At 44.5% G+C, this 22,431-nt stretch overlaps 1 protein-coding gene across 6 annotated transcripts in view; it reads left to right on the top strand.

The window, feature by feature from the left end:
- Positions 1 to 22,431, top strand: part of casz1 (castor zinc finger 1) — a 91,537-nt gene that overhangs the window by 19,636 nt on the left and 49,470 nt on the right. For 5 of the 6 annotated variants that reach the window (XM_041846317.2, XM_041846321.2, XM_041846318.2 and 2 more), the window contains exon 1: positions 14,260 to 14,448. The exons of the other annotated variant lie outside the window; for it this stretch is intronic. In XM_041846317.2, coding sequence (XP_041702251.2) covers positions 14,370 to 14,448 — 79 coding nt within the window. In that variant the 5' untranslated portion in view covers positions 14,260 to 14,369. Of the gene's footprint in view, positions 1 to 14,259; positions 14,449 to 22,431 lie in introns of those variants that run through there. 6 annotated transcript variants of the gene reach the window in all.

Consider the following 22,431-nt stretch of genomic DNA (forward strand, 5'->3'; position numbering starts at 1 on the left):
CCTGACAGCCTCGCAAGTGGGTGGGTGTGTGTGCGTGTGCGCGCATGGCAGATCTTTCTCTTATTTTTACCCCTCTCAGCTCTCTGGAAAATGCTTTTGACAGTCTTGAAACGTCTTGGTTTGTTGTCGGGGGAGAAAAGAAGGCAAGGCACTTGGTGGGGTTAAGATGGACGTTTCAATGAAGCAAATTCATCCCAGTTTAACACCTCTGTCATTTATACACATACGCATACACACACACACACGCATCATTGTTTCAGTGCCATCCTTGCCTCGCAACTCCAAACCTTCCGCTTGGGCAAACTACCATGGTTGCTCTGCTTCCATGTAGCAAAGGAGCAGTAGATACATTCTCTGATAAAGCTTGCTACATTCTAATGTAGTTTATATGCTACTTACATATATCAAACAATAACCCTACTAATATCCTACGGCATCAATCTGCCTGTGCCCTGTGTGAGAGTGATATTAAACACTACAGGGCACCTTGGCTTCCATGGTGGGTGAGAGCCACACTTCTTCCTCTCATGGGTTGGAGATTTTAAGTGGCGTTTGTGACACAGGGGTTGTGCCCCAAATGGTGCACTATTCCCTACATAGCACACTACTTTTGACCAGAGCCCTATGGGTCCCGATCAAAAGTAGTGCATTACATAGGGAATAGGGTGCCATTTGGGACACAGCCAGGGTCTCGGCATGGTCCTCCACACCCCCTAAAGAGACACTTAATTACAGACTAGCCCAGCCGGTGCTGCTAGGACTCCCCACCCACCGTTATTGCTGCTGCCGCTACCGCCACTCTCCAGGCACAAGGGCCTCTGGGAAACCGAAATGCTGGAGGGCGACTGGGGGCCCCCCTAACAGGATTAAAACCACCTCTGAAAATAGGGCCTGAGCGCCTTTTCCCTCTCTCAACCAGGCTCATCTGCCCAGAGGATCCCCCCTCCACCCCTTCCCCCCTAAAGCTGGCCCCACCCGGGTCCCGTTTTATCAATTCATGTAATAAAAGGTAGAACAAAGAGCTTTCTCTCCCCCCTTTCTGTAATTAGAAGTGGGGCTCTCCAGAGGACTGACATTTCTTGGGCCCTAAAACATGGTTCCCCCACCTCCCCCTCATCTCGCCACCGCTCATCCATAACACAGCTTGTGCCGATAATGTAAATGCGGTCTGCTAAGGGCTAACCAGCCCTTAGCAGACATTTGCCATAGTGTTACCCGAGTGCTACAAATGAAGGTTACATTTAAAGTGATACATTATTAACCCTAATTGATTACTTATAACACGTATATGTTCACTGTCACCTCCAGTTTCACTCCTTACTGGTGTGTGTGCCAAATCGCTTCTGTCACTGGCCCCCAGTCTAACACGTTAAGTGTCAACCTATACTGTTAACAAAACCGTCGCAACCACCTGAATTGAGAATATCAGGTATATCCTGGTGTGTATGGCTGTTGAAGTGAGATTGAGACAGAGACGCGCTCGAGAGAGAGAGACGCACGAGAGAGAGAGAGAGACGCACGAGAGAGAGAGAGAGAGTGAGAGGAAGCTGCGTTCACAGCTAGTTGCGCTTTCGATAAAAATGTGTTTTACACAATATGCAAATTTCCAGGCCTTTAAGTGACAGGTTGATATGTGATTAAAGGACAATTAGAGTGCTGGAAATAAGCGACGGCAGACGGGTCAAGTGCTGAGCTGCTGAGCTAAAGGTAGCAGACTATTGAGGAAAAACATTCATGGGGGACGCTAAGAACAGGACCCAAAACAAATTAGAGGCAAGAAAATGGTTAGCATAGTCTGCCAATAAACCCAGAGAAAGAGGGAGGGAGAGAAAGAGGAAGGGAGCGAGAGATGAAGAGAGGAAGATCAAAGTCCATTCTGGTCCATATACCATATGAAAGTGACGTGTCAATTTTACATCCGTATTCCTCGTTTTGTGGGCTAAGAATGCATCATCAAAGTCATGAAAATGCGGTCATTTAAGATATACACTTAGTGGCCAGTTTATTAGGTAAACCCATCTAGTAACGGGTCGGACCCCCTTTGCCTCCAGAACAGCCTGAATTCTTCGGGGCATGGATTCTACAAGGTGTGGCGTTCACACGTTGCTCAATTGTTATCAAGGGACCTAATGTTTGCCAGGAAGACATTCCCCACACCATTACTCCACCGCCACCGGCCTGTACCGTTGACACCAGGCAGGAAGGGGCCATGAACTCACGCTGCTCACACCAAATCCTGACTCGGCCATCAGCATGAATCAACAGGAACTGGGATTCGTCAGACCAGGTGAGGTTTTTTCACTCCTCAATTGCCCAGTGTTGGTGATCGCGTGCCCACTGGAGCTGCTTCTTCTTGTTTTTAGCTGATAGGAGTGGAACCCGGTGTGGTCTTCTGCTGCAATAGCCCATCCGTGGCAAGGACTGACGAGTTGTGAGTTCCGAGATGCCATTCTGCACAACACTGTTGTACTGTGCCGTTATTTGCCTGTTTGTGGCCCGCTGTTAGCTTGCACGATTCTTGTCATTCTCCTTCGACCTCTCTCATCAACTAGCTGTTTTCACTCACAGGACTGCCGCTGACTGGATGTTTTTTGTTTGTCCACCATTCTCTGTAAACCTTAGACACTGTTGTGCGTGAAAAGCCCAGGAGGCCGGCCATTTTGGAGATACTGGAACCGGGACGCCTGGCACTCAAAGTTGCTCAGGTCACTAGTTTTGCCCATTCTAACGTTCAATCGAACAGTAACTAAATGACTCGATGCCTTCCTGCCTGCTTTATATAGCAAGCCATGGCCACATGACTCACTGTCTGTAGGAGCGAACCATTTTATTGAACGGGGTGGTGTACCTGGCCACTGAGTGTATATTAAAATGTATTACGTGTTTCCGATTGAATTAACCGACCATATGCCGGTTTTCAACGTATTTGATGGCCAAGAAGAAGCACGAAGCCAAAAAGTTTCATTAGAACTACACACCTGAACTGCAAATCTTTTGACAGCTTGCCGGTCTATTAAATACTTTTTTTTATTTTTTTGCATTTTCGAAAAAGTACTGGCTGGCAACGTTCAGTAAAAAACCCACAGCGTAATCTATTATAAAACACATCAAACAACCCTTAACTAACGGGTTCCGTAAGTCCTCAGCTCGAGCAGGCAGGGTCCAGCATGCTAACAACGCTGAGGAGATGTAGTTCAAATTAGACTTTCGGCAATGTGTCTTACTTCTTTTGTGTCAAATATTTAAATACAATTAATTGGCTATGAGAAAATCAATACACGAATAGGAATATCATTGTGTTTTCATGAATTTGATGGTAATGATAATAATCTTGAAGCCCATTCAAAAGACCCGGGACATGACCCCGGAAGTACAGTATGATGTAGGATGAGGTCACTTGCACATCATATTGCAATACCACATGCAATACCATATGATCTACTGTATTTGTTTCCAGTGCTTTCAATCGATTTCATTGGGCACATTTTCAATGCTCACTCAGCCTATTCATGACATCACCTTGTCCTAGTACGAGTCATGCCCTTAACCACTTCATCTGGGGCCAACACGTGGTCCTGACCCAGCACTGGTTCACTCCACTCCCACTCCTACAACTTAGGGAGGTATTGCTTTTGTCCCAAATGGCACCCTATTCCCTATGTAGTGCACTACTTTTGACCAGCCTGGTCAAAGGTAGTGCACTACATAGGGAAAAGGGTGCCATTTGGGATGGAGCCATAGAGTCTTGAGGTATTGTCTCTCTCTCGCTCTCTGTGCACACGAGCCGAGACATAAAAGGGCTTGCGCCGGTTCTGGCAACAGATGGCCTTGTCCCCATAATCCCCTTTGATGCTGCGGTGGGCAGTTGCTCCTGAACATCTCATGGAGCCAAAGCTCCCCTGCAAACTTGAGCTACTTTTCCTTTAACTGACCCCAATTGTCAAGGAGCTGGCAGCTGTCAGAGTTGGTTAAGTGCGTCTTTGCTGGGAGACTGAAGGCCACAGGTTCCTCTCTCTCTCTCTCTCTAGTGGCAAGCGGCGAGAGAGAGGCTTCCTTTTTGTTGTCAGTCATGTCGGGTACATTCCACGGTTAAGGCATGACTGCGAAAGCACGTTGACCTGAGGATTCCTATTTAAAGTAATTTTTTGCCCTGTCCTAGCTCTCCTTCTGTCCTTCTTTTGGAGAGTAAGAAGTAGGCAGTAGGAAGGTTCCCAGGGTGCAATATTGTGGGCACAGATGGCACGTGTTCGGCTAAGAGGCTTAGATTTCATCAGGGCTCACCTTCATGATTGTCATTTGTAAGAAATCAGAGTTGTTGTTTCTCTACTTCATGTCTTGGTTACTGTACTGTAAGGTCTTTCAAGGGACAAACATAATGAAGGTTATGTATTTTCATCATAAATTCTGTGGTTGGAGAATGAAGTAAGAAAAGTGGAAAGAGAATATGTATTTGAGTAAAAGGCAATATCCATAAAAATAAATAAAGGTTTTCTATTTTCATACCTATTGTCTCTTTGGTCCTTTTCCAGTATTTCCTGTCCTCTTAGCCATCTAAAATGCTTAAGTTCAGAGAGCTGTCCATTTGCAGCTGACGCTGATTAAATAAGTCTGGTTGCTCTAAAGAAAGTGGTTCTCCGATAAAATCCCACGTTAGCAAAGAGCTCACTAATGGAATTTTTAAAAGAATTTAACGAGTTCTCTTAACCTTCCTCTCCACAACTTCACTTAAAAGTAGATCGGTGCTGTCTGGATTCTGTACTCCGTTCTTAACACAGATATTGGAATATTGGGGGACCAGTACAAAAATGTATGCGCTCACTACTGTAAGTCGCTCTAAATAAGAGCATGTGCTAGATGACTGAAATGTAAATGTAATATACTTGGGCATTTAGGCAGTTATATGGATAGCGAGAAAGAGCAGTCCATTGCTTGATAAGTGATCTTAGATTTTATTTAAATGTTCAAAGCAATGGAAAAGATACAGGAAAAATAGTATTTTGATTACAATGCCTGGGTACAGACTCACTCACCCTTAATATTTGAGTGTGCTAGCACCATTTTCACCTTTAGCTCTTATTAATTCTCCTCTGTAAATAGAATCAGGGATGAACTTTGTCTTAACCCGTGACGTTTGCAATTTCCCTCTCCCCCTTGCAAGAAGCCCAATTCTCAGCCTTCTAATCAGTGGACAACTGTTAAACTTCTACTTTGGAAGTAGAGTATTCCGCCAGGAAATGGCAGTGTTCGAAAACCAACGGGATGCAAAACATTTGCCCTTTCGGGCTGAACGATTTTGGAAGACTACCTTTCAATCATGTATTGTTTTATCATGTATTGTTGTATTGAACACACGGGGGATAATCATCAGTGAAATTTGCTCACGTTTCAGTAGGACTGCCTCCCAAATTGCACCCTATTCCCTACATAGTGCACTACTTTTGACCAGAGCCAAAGTAAAAAAGGGCCCTGATCAAAAGTAGTGCACTATATAGGGAATAGGGTGCAATTTGGGATGCAGATTAGGTCTTCTATTACGCAAATACGTAATAGCTAATGGGATTCTGGGATTTTTTTTATCCCGAGGCGTTATGGGGCTGGCAGCTGAACTTGAACAGGACTCAGCGCATGATGCTGAGTCGTGTGCAGGACTATTTCAAGACTGAAATGCGATTGTTTTAATACTTTAATCCACCTGTCCTTGGCATTCAGGATGTTGCAGAACTCACCTAATTATTCCAGTGCCTTCTATCCATACTGAGGAAGATCATTCAGCAGGCTATTTCCCTCCCCCTCTGAAATGCTTGTGAAATGTTTAATTTTTTCAGGCATTGTAATGAAATCATTTTTTTTATTTCAGAAAATTACTAACAGGCACAGGATGATCATCCTCCTTCTGATAAAATGAATTATTGTCTGTTTGCTTCTTTGAGTTCCTAACTGTTAATAAACTTAGTTCCCCATTTCTCTACATCTAACTTTAAAATCAATTTAGAGCCTAATGGAAATGTAAAAAATGCATGCTCACAAAGAAGCCCTGAATTATTCCCAGTTCACTTCAAGAGCAAGTGATTAAACATCCAGAATGTGCTTCCCAGGTTTCAGCCACAGTAGTATGCATACACAAATATTTTATTTTCATTGAAAAGCCCTCATCTCCCTATATCCACCAACTGCCCCACCCCCACCCTTTTACACAAAACCCAAAATTCACAAAAGTGATTATTTTAATTGTTGCCCAGGAATGGATTTGTCTTGACTGGATGCTAATCTGTCAAGGCCTGGTTGTCAATTGCGAGTCGGGGACACCAGCAATGATGGCTGCCCAGTGCTGTGATAGCCCCCTAAGGGACAGTTAACCCTCACATTTCCTCCCTCTCTCATCTCCACACTCTCCCAAACCCCTGTCTAGCCCAGCTGCCTGAACCCGTGGTGGCACTGAGAGGTGTGGGAGCGGGGCTCGGGTCGGTGGTGTGTGTGTATTGGGGGGGTATGAGATTAGGGGGCAGGAGCTTGATAGTAATGCTTGTTGATGGTTTCAGAGATACTTCATTTCAGAAACAGGGGCCTCATTAACTGCAGTCTTCATCAGCCGGCGAGCGGGCACATTAGGGGTCCACAGGAAGTCAGAGTACAGCAGGAGAGTGCATTAGGGAAGCATGGAGAGAGAGAGCGATAGAGAGAGAGACGCACTTTTCCCCCCTATGTTCCTTCCACGTTTTTATATCTTAATGTACCTTTCAGAGGAATTTGCACAAGGGTCGATAATGATACATTATTCAAGCGGGGTCCCTCCCTTAATTGTGCTTTTTAAAGCCTTGGACATTGACAGCATCATGGTTTACTGCCCAGTACATCTGGGGCACGGATCGGCCGGATGATGGTTCACTTTTTTGTGTATGTGTGTTTCAGTGGATAGTCGACTCTCATCATTGTAATTAGCTGGTGCATAGATTCACAGACAGGCAAGTGAGGGGTTAAGAAATAGGCCCAAATGAACATCTACCCCAGTCGTCTGACTTGATGACCCCATTTTCGGAGACATTAGTCTCGGAGACCAAACTTTTCACAACAATGGATGTTAGAACGCTCTTAATTTCAAATGAAATTGCAAATATGTGCTAATATGTTTCAGAAATATTGCATTGAGTACTTGTGTGACATTATATTGTCATATACTGCATATGGCTTAATGTATTGTGAAATATGTTGTAAAATGTATTTTAATGTTTACCCATTTTATTATAATGTATATTACTGCCTTAATTTTTGCTGGACCCCAGGAAGAGTAGCTGCTGCCTTGGCAGCAGCTAATGGGGATCCATAATAAGTACAATATAAATACAAAGGTCTAGATGAGTTCAAAAGCCAATTCCAAATGCCCAAACTAAAGCAAACAGTGCCTTTTCAAGCAGGAAGTGTTGGGCCCTGATCAGTGCAGTGTGAGCGTATTGCTATTAGGGATCTAGCCAAACGCAGGCTATAGTGTGGGAATGTTTAGTTTGGGACAGAAGCCTGTTATTTTTGCCACATTGATGAGGGGGGAGGACAAACTGCAAGGATAGCAAAAAAAAAGTTCCCAACTTTTATTCAAAGCCGCCATGCAATGTTTTGCATCACACGATACACACCATCCTATCGTATTAGTCTTCTTTTAGCTTCGAATGATAAACACATAAACCCTGTTTGTCTGTCATCAGGTGGTAATATTTATATTTATCGGCTTAGGGGAAGCATCGACAAACATGTTACACACCTGCAATTTTACAGTACATGGCTCTGCAGTGTGGTGTCAAGGAGGTGAGCCTGTACAGTACCGTTTTGCCGGGAGACAGAGAGAAACACTGTAATTACTGTCTTGCTGCATAAAATAGTGTTTATCCAGTCTACCATGTTTCTGTCTTTGGCCGAGGGAGGGAGGGAGGGCCGTGTTTTGCACAATAGACAGACAGGGCAATCAGGAGAAGAATCGTGACTCCAAAACGTTCAATCTCTCTGCTCTCGGTTCGGTTATACGACGCCTGGAAAATGAGCTGCCCCCCGCCCCCCCTTTCCGACACACCCACACACAAATAAACATAAAAGGCTAATTTGTTAGCGCCCTCATTTCGGAGGCCCAAGCAGCGGAATATTGTGGCGGAAAAGTAATGCTTTGTCAAATGTTGACATGTGTACCAAACACAGGGCCCTCAGTACTAGTGGCAGCCCTGCGTGGGGAGAGAGGAGAGGAGAGGGGTCCAGGCGAGGCACTCTGTCTGTCTGTCTGCCGGCACATGAAGTGAAAATGCTTTGAAATGAGATTAGCCTTCCAACCAACTCAGCCTCCCCCTATGCTCCTGTGCATAATTGGAGATGAGTGCGTGTGTGTGTCTGTGTGCAGGGATGGACTGGGACCAGAAATCGGCCAGGGCATTTCTGACACACCGGCCCATTTTATACCTGAAGGCCCCCATTATTAGCCAAATAAATAATACTTTTGCCAAAACCTTTTTTTTAGACAGGCCCACTGGGCTAAAAATGGACCAGCCCATTTGGCATTCGCCAGAATTGCTCTATGACCAGTTCGTCCCTGTCTGTGTGTTAACGCGTATGTGCGCGTGTGCAACAGACCCATTGAAACGGTGGACATATTTAGTATAAACATTTTAAGTGTCGGAGGTACTCTCGTAGGGTGACAGGTCTAGTCATATTATGAAGACTGAATTTGTTTTTGTTTTTTGAATTTATGTTGTCTCTTTTGGTGAGGGACCATGTCTCTCCTCATCCAAATAGCGCCACCTTTGTCCTCCTCTATGTCCATAAGGGCCCTCACAACAGTGTCTGTGACATATGTGTAGAAAGACCTTTGTAGGCCCCTTCAGAAGCCATACTTCCTGCCACTAAACCTCCACTTACCTTGGTACGGGTCAGGGTGACACTGGACAAGGGGAGGGTAAAGTCCCCTGCCTCCACTCCCCCCCCCCAAACACCACCACCCCCTCCAAAAGGAATACAAATTGAGAAACAACAAGCAAGGTCCTCCTAATACACGAGCACTGTGCAATATGCTGATGTTTTCTTTTGCACACTGTGTTTGCTAAATTGCCTTTGACTGTGTGCATCGTTAATGAAACTTTATGTCCTTGTAGAGAGGGCAGCAAGTCCGTTCCAGTTAGGACCGGGACCATCTTCCCCTGTCTGGCTTTTGTAAGACATTTTTATTATTTTTTTTTATACCCGTCCTTATGAATAAATGAAGCACACAAAGCCATTCTTTTTCCATATTTGTGTAAATTGCTTTAAAAGCATTTTATCATGTCATAAAAGAGTGCAATTGATCTGCCGAGCTTAGCCCATTGGACAGCTGTGTGTTTTGTTAATGGCCACTTTGCTCCGAGCAGCTTATTAAAACATTTATATATAAATGCTAAAATTGCATAAATTATTTAAGCACAAAGTAAGCATTTTTTTTTTGTTTTGGTCAGGTTACGGGTGGCGGGGGGGTATTAGTATGGAGATTTGCTTTACTTTATTATCTCCTGAAATATATTGTAATATGTCTGCCCAGAGACATACAGTGCCTTCAGAAAGTATTCACACCCCTTGACTTTTTCAACATTTTGTTGTGTTACAGCCTGAATTCTAAAATTGATTAAATTGAGATTTTTGGTCACTGCCCTACACACAGTACCCCATAATGTCAAAGGGGAATTATGTTTTTCAAAAATGTTCCAAATGGATTAAAAATGAAAAGCTGAAATGTCTTGAGTCAATAAGTATTCAACCCCTTTGTTAAGGCAAGCCTAAAAAAGTTCAGGAGTAAACATTTGCTTAACAAGTCACATAACAAGTTGCATGGACACACTCTGTTTGCAATAATAGTGTTTAACATGATTTTTCAGTGACTACCTCATCTCTGTTCCCCACACATACAATTATCTGTAAGGTCCCTCAGTCGAGCAGTGAATTTCAAACACAGATTCAACCACAGACCAGGAAGGTTTTCCAACACCTCGCAAAGAAGGACACCTATTGGTAGATGGGTAAAAATATAAAAAAGCAGACATTGAAAATCCCTTTGAGCATGGTGAAGTTATTCATTACACTTTGGATGGTGTATCAATACACCCAGTCACTACAAAGATACAGGCATCCTTCCTAACTCAGTTGCCGTAGAGGAAGGAAACCGCTCAGGGATTTCACCATGAGGCCAATGGTGACTTTAAAACAGTTACGGAGTTTAATAGCTGTGATAGGAGAAAACTGAGGATGGATCAACAACATTGTAGTTACTCCACAATACTAACCTAATTGACAGAGTCAAAAGGAGGAAGCCTGTACAGAATACAAATATTCCAAGACATGCACTTAAGTAAAACTTTTTTTAAATGTGGCAAAGGTATTAACTTCATTAATACAAAGGGTTATGTTTGGGGCAAATCCAATACAACACATTACTGAGTAACACTCTCCATATTTTCAAGCATAGTGGTGGCTGCATCATGTTATGGGTATGCTTGTAATCATTAAGGACTGGGGAGTTTTGCAGGATCAAAAATAAATGGAATGGAGCTAAGCACAGGCAAAATCCTAGAGGAAAACCTGATTCAGTCTGCTTTCCACCAGACACTTGAAATAGCCTTTCAGCAGGACAATAACCTAGAACACAAGGCCAAATATACATTGGAGTTCCTTACCAAGAAGACAGTGAATGTTCCTGAGTGGCCGAGTTATAGTTTTTACTTAAATATACTTCAAAATCTATGGCAAAACCTGAAAATGGTTGTCTAGCAATGATCAACAACCAATTTGATAGAGCTTGAAGAATTTTGAAAATGGGCAAATGTTTTCACTTTGTCATTATGGGGTATTGTGTGAGAAAACAACAACAATTGAATCCATCCTGAATTCAGGCTGTAACAGAACAAAATGTAGAATAAGTCAAGGGGTAAGAATACTTTCTGAAGGCACTGTCCTCCCCAGCACACTCACACATGCAGAGGCAGAGGGAAAAAAGTATATATTTTTTGATGACTTCGTTTCAGCAACCACGGAATGTCACCCATATCCTGGTTGATTGTACTTTCGAGTTTTATGATGTTTTTTCATTGATTTGTTTCCCCGGCGCAGCTGCCGACCTCTATTGAGGGACGAACGTAATCAGCGCTGACGCAAATTAGATGGTTATTCGTTTCGAAAATTGACAGAAAAACAATAAAAAAGATGAAATGCTCCCAAATCAATAGATATAATGAAATTCAAATAATCCGAGAGATGAGGTCTCCATGGCAACTGATAATGTGGAAAAGAAAACAATTTAATAAAGGACAGACACGCTTTGAAAACAGATTGGGGGGATAGCTGTAAAGCTGGAGAGGAGAGCAGAGGAGAGAGGGAGGGAGGGGGCGAATGGGAGACGGAGGGAGAGGGGGGATGTTTGTGGCTGTAGTGGTCGGTCCATCGCTTGTTTCCCCTCCCGCGTGTGAAGGATCTGTGTCTGTCCCAAGGACACGGGAATAATTAGAAATGCTTTCAGGCCAGAAAGTGCAGATTCAGGTTTTAATACACAAAATTATTTCATGGGCAGTGAATCGGAAAACCATTTGTTGGTGACCTTCCTGAGAGCCCCCCCTCACCCCCCAGTACAGGGCAAGATGGAGGCTGCGTGGCAGTGCAGCCTGAGTTATGGCATATTTGTATTTTTATAGTGGCAGGGGGAATGGAGTTGGTGAGGGGGTGTGTGTGTGTTTTGGTGGGGTGGGGGCCAGGGGGGTGGGAGGGTGTCAGAGAGGGGGGTTGAGGTGGGGGCATTGTGTGTGTCTGTGTTTGTGTGTGGCTGTCGGGTCTGGGTTGCTGGCAGGAGGGAGGCAAGGGAGAGACAGAGCATACGAGAAAGAGAAAGAGGGGGAGAAAGGGGAAGTTGCAGATCTGGCTGTATTTACAGATCAGTTGTCAAAAGAGCCATTTAAGGGGAATGCAACCATCCCTGCATAATGACAGGAGAGGTGTATGTTTATTAAAAGGGAAAGACAACAGTAAAACACAGAGAGTCAAACAGGGTTTTTTATTATTGAAGACAGAGCAGCCAGGGAGGGGGTGGCAAGGAAAGGAGTGGGTGTGGAGTGACGTCATTGTAGTCTATGGAAGGTATGTTTTAGGTGCCTTTTCACTCTGTTCACTTGTTACAGGGAGAATCATGAGATGACTATGGTGTCATAATATTTATTTGAAAACATTGTTGTTTGGTTGTTGTTGCTTTCTCTATTTAAAAGGCAGGAGGGTTGCTACTTACTTGTGTGATGCCACCGCAACCGGTAATTCAAATGCAAACAACGATAAGGATCGGTAGCCTACTGAAAGTACAGCATTTCTTTTTTTTTTCTCGAAGTGTGAAACTAAATTCACTCCTATATTACCTCATTACCTTATCAACAAAAGTGTGTCGACCTTCGATCGCTTTGTTTAACATCCGTATCCCATTATTTAACATCCTATTTCTCTTATTGCTCATTGTCAACGTATTTCAGACTCCCTGAAAGGGCGGTGCGCAAGCTTGTCTGTCAAATGTGCTTACCTTCCATTTTTGTGTCATTAAAAGCGTTTGTTTGAGTCAAATAAAGGGCGATACACCCTCTGTTTAAACGATGCCAACCGCACGTTGTCCAGGATATCGTGTCTTAACAACAGATAATCTTATCCTGTTCCACCTGAGCAATAAAAGAAAAGACGTCCGCATCATAAGGCTTTGGCTGATAATCCCCCCCCCCCCCATTATTTGAATGACGGATGAGCTTAATTGAGACCTATGTATGCCTCAATACGCGCTCGCACAAATAGTTGAGCAATATTTCATGTAAACTTGTAGGATCAGATTCTGTTGTTGTCAGCAGCATCCCAAACCCTTTCTTAATGAGAATTGGGCTGGAATCACACTAAAGATATAAACTGGCTGGCACTCATATAGGACATCATTCGCCTCATATCGTATCATTAAGTGCCTTGTTTATGGTTCAATTGCAAGCACGCCGATTAACAATAGCTTGTCTAACTTACCTTTTTAGCTTTACACTTATGTTAATGAGCAGTTGTATTAGTCCAGTGCTTGGTGTTGAAGGGATAGTTCCCAAAAAAGTATCATCATCACATTTTTTGCTCTGTACTGAATGTGCTCTATCTTGAAAACATGACTGCTGACATGTACCATGTTTTGGGATTTTATTAACAGTGGACTAATTAATAAAATACTAAAATGTCGTTTTTTTGTGAACTATCACATTAATTTGGACCTAAGATTGTTAATTTCAGACTTTGACTGTGTCTTGTAGTTTAGTTTGTCTCTTGCTTTTCTGTAGCAAAGCAACAGCAGCCTTCATTGTAATGAGTGAGTACTGGGGATTTGGCATTCTCTAGTGGGCCAGCTAATATTCTCCCAGCGCTAAACGTGCCCCACAAGTAAGAGAGAAACGAGAAATTCCTCACTGTAGAATTACAGAGAGCTTTCAGATTTAGCGTGCCTGTGTCAATGAAGGGTGTTTTCTAAATCAATCTCCCGGGGACAAAAAATGGATTGAGACCTGAAACGTGAGACCTGATAGGCGTCCACTTTCACTGTAGAGGAGAGGGTGTGTGTGTGTGTGTGTGTGTGTGTGTGTGTGTGTGTGTGTGTGTGTGCGCGTGTGTGCGTGTGTGTGTGTTTGTGTGTGCGCGTGGCACATGTGATCAGTATCAACAACAGCCGTTGCAGCAGTAGTCACTGTGAGTGTGTGTGTGTGTGTGTGTGTTTGTGTGTGTGTGTGTGTGTGTGTGTGTGTGTGTGTGTGTGTGTGTGTGCACGCGCGCCTGCTTCCTCCCTCCTCCAGCTGCTGGCTCTCACTGATACAGTGTAACTCAATCTGTGCCACCACACACACACACACACACCACACTATGGGGGCTGCGCCAGGACTGAGCCGGGCCAAACAGGGCTGAAGGGGGCTGAACAGGGCCAGGGAGCAGGCCATGAGTTCACCACCCACTACCCACCTGCCACACATACACACGCACGAACACACACACCCTGCACGGCACAGGCTCTCATTGTAAGCAGTGACAGGATGACGCTGGTTAAGTGGCTCCTCTCTCTTCCCTGGGCCTGCTTTTCCCACTGTGACTGTGGGGTGGAGAGGGTGGTGAAGGACCCCTACTGGTTAAGTGGGTAAACTCGCACAGCCTTGACATCTGTGCTGAGGGAGGGAGGGGGAGGGGAAGGTGGAGAGGGGAATGAGAGCGAGAGAGAGACAGAGATAGTGTGAGAGAGGAAGATAGAGAAAGAGAGAGAAGGAGAGAGAGGGAGGAAGAGAGTGCGAGAGTACAGCCCATGCAGGCATAGAGCCGGTTGAGGAGAAGGAGGGAAAATGCCTTGCTTTGTGGAGAGAATTCTTCCAGAGCAGGAGGGAGAGGTGAGACAGAACACAGAGGGCGGTCTCCTGCCAGGTAAGACACACTCTCTCTTTCTCGCTCTCTTTCTCTCTCACACACAACACTCTCTCACAGACGCTGGGGGTAAAGATACGTTGAGGTACACAGGTCTGCCGCTGGTGGCTGGCAGTGTGAGGCACACATGTGTAGTGGTGGGGGGGTGGGGGGTGTTTTTGTTTTCAAGTTGTTATAGGATAAAGATTCTTAATATATATGTTAGACTATGTAAGACCTGTGTATTTCACCAACAAACAGTATTTTCAGAAATGACCAAAAGTGATTGAAGTGAAGGATTGTGACTGTCAGTTAAATACTCTCAGAATATTTTGGGCTATATGTTTGATGTTTACTTAGTGTTACCTCTTTATTCCACAGGTGTACTTCTAACCAGGTTACACTGTTGAACTTTTTAAAGGATTACATACAGTTTACATAGCCAATGGTTATCATTTAAATTCATTAATACTGAAAGAATGTTTCAGTTTTCAGCAATATTCACAGATTATATATTGGGATGCAATAACAAAAAAATCTAGAATTTCGCGACAATGTTTGCTGAGCTAAAGTGAGTGACTTGTGCTATTGGGCTAGATTTTTCGCTGTGTTTAGATACTGATGTACGGAGGAAAGTTTGTCAACGGAGGGATTTTCCACAGCTTCGGGTGCGAACAGTGTCTCTGTGGAGAGGGTGAAGGACTGCTTTCTTTCTGTCTCTGCAGACAAATATATCCTCCTCTAGCACAATAAAATGTTCCCCTTTTGGTTAAATAAATACTGGGTCTGTGAACCTAAACAACAGATTTGCATGTGGCCCTCTTGTTCTCCTTCTCTCTCTCTCTCTCTCTCTCTCTCTCTCTCTCTCTCTCTCTCTCTCTCTCTCTCTCTCTCTGTCTCTCTCTCTCTCTCTCTCTCTGTCTCTCTCTCTCTCTCTCTCTCTCTCTCTCTCTCTCTCCTCTCTCTCTCTCTCTCTCTCTCTCTCTCTCTCTCTCTCTCTCTCTCTCTCTCTCTCTCTTTACTCTCTGTCTTTTCACACACACTACAGGGCCTGACATCCCTCAACGAGGCCCTCAGAAAATAAACAAGAGACACAGAAGTTTGTTGGCTTTTATTTTCCCAATGGTTGTTTATTTGTTTTGATAACAAAGCGAACAGGCTTCCTGAGTGAAAGGTGAAGTCACACAATTTAATTTGTCTTGCGTTACCGTGGCGATCTGGCAACCGTTCTTGCGCCCCAGGAGGACTGCTATGGTTGCAGCTTGTGTGCGTGTGTGTGAGAGAGATTTTACTAAGCAGATATTCCCCCCTCTGTTTTCACTCTGACCCGGTAGGAGATTGATGACTGAATTGTGGAGTACATGTTAACAGTAACTGGTGATTTATAGAAATACTTAGGATGAGTGAGGCCACACAGACTGGAAGGAAAAAGATATAGCCTTTTAAGTTAATGCAAAAATATAGCCTGTTTAAGTAATACTTGTTATTACTACTGGTGATTCAGGGTGGGCTAGAGGTTTGAGTTGAAGTATGTGTGTGAAGACCAATCTCTAATGCTACTCTATTGAACAGAAGTCTCATTTTGGTCCATTCTCATTTGACAATTTTACCTAATTTTCACTTTTTAATACCTGTTTTTGTGCAATTTGCTTCAAACTAAAACCAGTCAATTTTTGGTGTCCGGTCAACTACAGTGCAGTAGAAAGCTTTTGGATGAACTACTGTACTGCAACAGGTGCGCTCCTATTGGATGTGTGGAAAGCCGCAGAGCTAAAATCTGTCAATAAACCTGCATGCAATCTTGGAGGAATCAGGCTCTTTCCTCCTTTTGGCTCTTGAACCCCACAGATATGATCTACTTGGGGAATACGGCTACTATTCAAGTACTGTTTAAAGATTCAGACCACTTGAATGTGCTCTACAGTTATATATATATTTTTATTCTTCCTTTTGTGGAATAAGGAATAGTGCTTACCTAGGAAGAGGGATGGCTTTTATTTTTTCAAGCCACCTTTTAGACTGAGTGAAATGTTTCCCCCAGTTCGCTCACGGACAACTTTATTTCTTACCAGGGATTTAACACTCACTCAGTCCCCCCATAAATACAGCGTCCCTCAGCCCTTAGCTAGCCATAACTCATCCTGCTAACTAAACTCATATAGCAGAGCGGAGCTTGTTTGTATTTTTCTCTATTTCTATTTCTCTCTCTCTCTCTCTCCCTCTCCCTCTCTCTCTCTCTCTCTCTCTCTCTCTCTCTCTCCCTCTCTCTCTCTCTCTCTCTCTCTCTCTCTCTCTCTCTCTCTCTCTCTCTCTCTCTCTCTCTCTCTCTCTCTCTCTCTCTCTCTCTCTCTCTTTCAGCTGACTTGTAAGGCATGCTGATGTGCAGAATCTCTCTGACTGACTACTATCTTCTCAACAGTTGGCCTTCTGCTGCTGCTCTGATATCTTTGGCCCCACTTGTGGACCGGGTTTTAGGAGAAAATGCGCATTTGAGCAAGAGCCAATGTAATCTCCTCAAGGCTATTTAGAGTGAACCTAATGCTCAAGGAATGAACGTGACAACACAGAATAAATATGGACGTCGTCTTTACATGTCGTGACCCAGCTCAGACCTCAAAAAGCATGAGGAAAATCTTTGATATCTCGCAATGAAGATTGAGTTGAGATCCTTGCTTTCTAGGCACCTGTTGAAGCCCCCAGTACGTGAAGCGGGGGAGACAGTTGAGAAACATAAGCTAAGCTGCCAGTTGCCATTTAGGCCTGTCTTCCTGACAGTCTTCCTGACAGGCTTCTGAAAACAATGTTGAAATCATATGAGCGGAGGAATTCAGAGTACAGTATAAATGTTTACTGATCTTGTGCCGATCGACAGTTTGGAAGAGACATAGTTTCTCGCCGAGCTGCTGAATTGGTTATGTTCTGCTCTGCCTGTACCTTCTGTTCTCAGCCGTTAGTCCCACCGGTTGGCGAGAGCTGACACTGACAACTCCTCAAGTATCTGAAGGCGTCTTTAAAGTCAACATCGCACATTTTGATGTCTCGTGGCGGCTCCTCGTGTTTTGTTGTATTTGCGTCTGAAAACGGGGGCCTGCTTGGAGAAATTACCCTCCCCACTGGCACAGGGAGGTAGTACCCTTTCTGTCTCACTCTCCTCCTCTCCTCCGCGCTGTCCTTCTCCTCTTTTTGATCTCACCATCAAATCTTCCTTCGTTTCTTATGACTGACACTCGCCGGAGAGCGGCTTGGGAAATGCGCTCGGGGAAGAAGACGTTTGAGAAAATGCGCCCGAGCAAGCCATCACCTTTGATAAAGACGCGGGTTCCAACAAGGGAGAAAAAAAATTAACATTGTTAGTAATGAAAATGCCATCCAAGAAGGCAGCATTCCACTCATCCCAAACGATTACTTTAACCGTGTACACAGAGAGTTAGTTGCACTTTCACAACATTTGGAAAATAATCAATTGAAATATAGGCCTAGATATTAACACGTAAGAAATAATCTATAATGTTGAAAAAGTTAAAAATCCTAATGTTCATTATATAATATTTAACATGACCTGTAGTTGATATGTGTGTGTTTTGGAGCTATGAGCGAATGGTTCCTAGGCAGTGCAGTGAGGCAGCTCCGGGCCATGCTAGCCGGCTCCACAGTTTGCCGGAGACCCCGGGGATTGAAGTCTGTGGACCTGTGGGATCCTACTGTACCTTTAATACACATCAGTTGGGTACCAAACTAATTTGATAAAATGCCACTTAATCGCTGGCACACCGTCAACTGTGTCACTGGCTGGTAAACTGACTGGCACGGCACTCGCATATCGCACAAGAAGGAGGAAAGGAATGTAGGAGGGGGTGCAGGAGGAAAAGAGGAGAGCACGAGAGTTGTTAGCTTTAGTAATTGCTACCTCCATGGAGGAGCAGGGGAGAGGACAGTGAGGCAAGCTTACAGAGAGGGCCCTGTGTGCAGATAATAACGGGGTAGTATTGCAGCTCTGACAGTGTTAATCTTAGAGCATGTTTCTGTGTGTGTGTGTGTGTGTGTGTGTGTGTGTGTGTGTGTGTGTGGAGATAGGGTGCCTCTGATATTTACCCTGCTGGTAAGACTGTCAAGCCCACCTGACAACACAGTTTACCCACCCGGCTGTCACCCCCGCCTCTCCCTGCCACTGTAAGACACTCTCTGAGCGCTCCAGTACGTCCTCGCCCTCCTTCCACACAATGCAACTGTGCTGGGATCAGCTATCAGCACCCATACTCATCTTCCTCTCTTCCAGAGAGGGGGAAGAAAGAAGAAAAGGGCCAACTTCTTTTGCACCCTGGCTTTTTCTTTCTTCTCTCTTTCTTTTCGTCTTCTATTTGAAGTTTGCGAGGCACATCCCGACACACTGAGAAACGTTATGAATATGCATCAACGCACCATATGGCTCCCCTAGCACTGGGACTAGGTGTGTCCAGAAGGTAGAGCGGGCGTTGATGCATTATTCGCCAGTCAAATTACAGACGCCGGTGAGAACGCTGCAGGAAGTTAGAAGAACTAGTTAGACACCACTTTAGAGGGTAGAGCGACTACAGTACCTATGATACTAAATGGCGTGAAGCAACAGTAACATAAAGCTGTGGATGAGCACAGTGGAGGGCCTAGGCTGCAATTCGGTTCTTTTTTAGCTGAGTTCCGACCTATACTCTGCCACCTGAAAGTGTGATTAAAAGTGATATTTCTGACACATTAGGATGGCACGGGAAGTAACCTTCTCTAAAGCGTTCATTATTAGATGCGTGACAGACCTGAATATTTATAAAATAGGCTTTAATAATTAATAACAGCAATCTGCTACCGTAATTCATCAGATTTGCACTTCAACGGAGTATCCGTTTTCACTTTAAAATAATAATAAGAGGAATATTAATGCTGCAGAAATGTCAAATGGGCAGCTGTATAGAATTCAAACATGCAAGCTTCAATGTTCAGTTTTGAGGTATATATATATTTTTATCTATAATTTTTTATTCCCATTACGTTTTACCCACCAACACTATCCTTTCTCAAGACCTATGTATTTGGTGCTTGACATTTTGTCAGTTGTTTCTGGTGAAAGAAGCAGATGATGTAGAGAAAATTCAGGAAACCAAGTGGGTTTTGGTGTAGAATGCAAAAGGAGTTGTTGTGGTTTGTATCAAAAGCATATTATTTGTTTGAGTCAGCTAGCAACACTTCCTTTTGTAGCCTATTCTGTTTCTTGGACCAAAATAGAAGGCTCTTTTTCTCTGTAAAGCAGCTTTATACCCGCCTCATGGTTTCACAGTCACTTTTTGTTTCAATGCAACTTTCAAATCCAACCAAGATACATTCCTCTTTCAACAAAACTCTCAAAGACATGAAGCTGTTTCTGTTTTAGGTGAAATAGAAACATTTAGTTCTTCCTTTACTTCCACCTCCAGTTTAGTTTCAACCTGTGTTTAACTATACATTTTTTAACTCAACCCATTTGAGCTGCAGTGTGTATAAATGTTTCATGTGTGTAGAAGTGTCACTTTACATATTTGAGAGTGTGTGTGTCAGGGCCTGTGACGTGACCTACAGCCAGTAGTCAGAGGAGCAGTGTGAGTGGAGAGTTCCATGCTGTCTAAGGGCCTGCAGCCACCTCAGACACACACACACACACTCTCTCTCTCTCTCTCTCTCTCTCTCTCTCTCTCTCTCTCTCTCTCTCTCTCTCTCTCGCTCTGTCTCTCTCGCTCTCGCTCTGTCTCTCTCTCTCTCTGTCACTCTCTCTCTCTCTCTCTCTCTCTCTCTCTCTCTCTGTCACTCTCTGTCGCTCTCTCGCTCTCTCTCTCTCTCTCTCTCTCTCTCTCTCTCTCTCTCTCTCTCTCTCTCTCTCTCTCTCTCTCTCTCTCTCTCTCTCTCTCTCTGTCACTCTCTGTCTCTCTCTTTCTCTCTCTCTCTCTCTATGCCAACTGAAACGCACATACACACACCCACCATCCTCATGTCCAATGCAAGTACACACACTGACAAACCCTAGCTGTGGCCACACTCACCTCAGCCCCATGCTGTCAGAGGTAAATAAGGGTCAACATACTGCAGAGTTCACTGGGGGGACCTGTCTCTCTTTAATGTACTGTCCGCATCCACACCCCAGGCCCCAGGCCCCAAATTGGGAATTTCCACCATGAGACTTTCCACCAGTGTTTGGTCTACAGGCTCAGACTTTTGTGTTTCCATCTGAGGCTGGGCCCAAAAAAAGAGACTTAGGCCATGCAAGCTTAAATGACAGGAAGATCCATTCCCTTCAACCAAATCTGATACTCATGATCTTACAAAGAAAGGCTATTTTTCTTTACCCAAATATCTTTGACTGCAATGTATGCAAAGGGAAAAATCTAATTTTTTCACTGAAAGCGTAAATGATAAATACCTTTCACAGGCTTTCTTTTTACATGGCTTTCGCCTTTCAGCTAGAGGCTACAGTAAAGGTACAGTAAAGGTCTTATCGTATATTTAGCTTGCTACCTGTGCTAGATGACATTTAGGGGGCACCTGTGATTCATTCCGCCGCACTTAAAATCCAAAAGAGGAAAATCTGTCAAGCAGAGCAAATGTTTTAATGGTAGCCAGGGATCAATGTTGTCAGCGCAGGCATCCTATCTGGAAATGTACGCTTTTTGGTTAATGTCACCCCCTCCCTCTCTCAAAGTCTCTCGTCTCAAGGAGATCGGCGGGAAATCTGATGTGAACAATCCGAAGTAGGCAGAATTTGAGGAAATTGCTTGAAAAACATTGACTTGCTTTCTCTCAAACACACACACATAAACGAGGCCCCTTGTATCTGAAAAACAAATTTGAAAAGTAACCTTGGAAATCAATTAAGCTGTCCCGGGAGCTGTAACATTTCCTCGAGAAAAACCACCTTCCATTTCTCAGCTCCCCCCACACTCACACTGAGTTGGAACTGGCCATTAAAATGCTGCCATATGCAACTAAGGAGCTTTTGTCTTGTGCTCACTCGGTGTGGGCCTATATTTAAAAAATTTAGCTGCAAAGTGCCTTATAGGCTGTCAACATGTCTTAAGTCTTGTTAAAGAAATGCCACAACTAATTTCACTGTAATGTTATTCATATGGCTGGTGTGAGAGGGGGCATGTCTGAACATCTAAACAGGCCTGCTTTTTAGGTTTCACATTAGGGTGTTATCTTGGAGGCCTTGTCATTGATTGACATTATCTGGCCTGACAGGGCCTCATATCAAGGTTAACCTCATGGACAAAAGCAAAGCGCCACCCGGACACACATACGCCGAGGCCCTCTCCCCTCCTACTTCCTGTCCAGTGTGTGTGTGAGAGAACGAGAGCGAAGGTGTCCAGGCCTCATCTGCGTGTGCTGTGTGCGTGCGTGTATGTTTGTGTGTGCGCGTGTGTATGTCCGTGCACCCGCAGTGGAGATTTCCGCACTCTTAATTGATAACTAATGGAGCGGCTTGCGCTGGGTTTCCCCTAGAGGACAGGCCCTCCTGATGGCAGCGGTAGTGTTGGGGAGGGGGAAGAGACTGTAGGTGGGGGGGCTGTACTGACTTACTCAGCAGTGTGGTGCCGGAACCCGGTAAATTAAATATATCCCCAAAGATAATGACTTGGAGTGACAGACACCAGTCTGTCTGGGGGGCCTCCCTCTCTCCCGACCTCTCCAGCCGCGTGCCCTCGCCGTGGAGAAGAGCCTACACTAACCCCCACCCCCTTCCTCACACACACACACACACTCCCCCTCACCCTCTCCCTTCCCACAAGCCTTTGCAACAAAAGCAAAAAAAAGATCCCCGTGACTAAAATACAACTCAAGCAGTTAATCTGTACAGATATTAGCTCAAGGGCCCTCGAGTGGCGCACCGAGCCCGAGCCCCCTTCTTCTAGCATATTACCCACACTGCCCCGGTGCGGCTCGCTGTGGTGCCGACCGTCACACAGTACCGCCATGAGGGAGAGCCCGAGTCGTTGCCTCGCCCTCGCC

This window comes from Coregonus clupeaformis, chromosome 24 (assembly GCF_020615455.1).
Source record: "Coregonus clupeaformis isolate EN_2021a chromosome 24, ASM2061545v1, whole genome shotgun sequence".
NCBI classification, from domain to species: domain Eukaryota; kingdom Metazoa; phylum Chordata; class Actinopteri; order Salmoniformes; family Salmonidae; genus Coregonus; species Coregonus clupeaformis.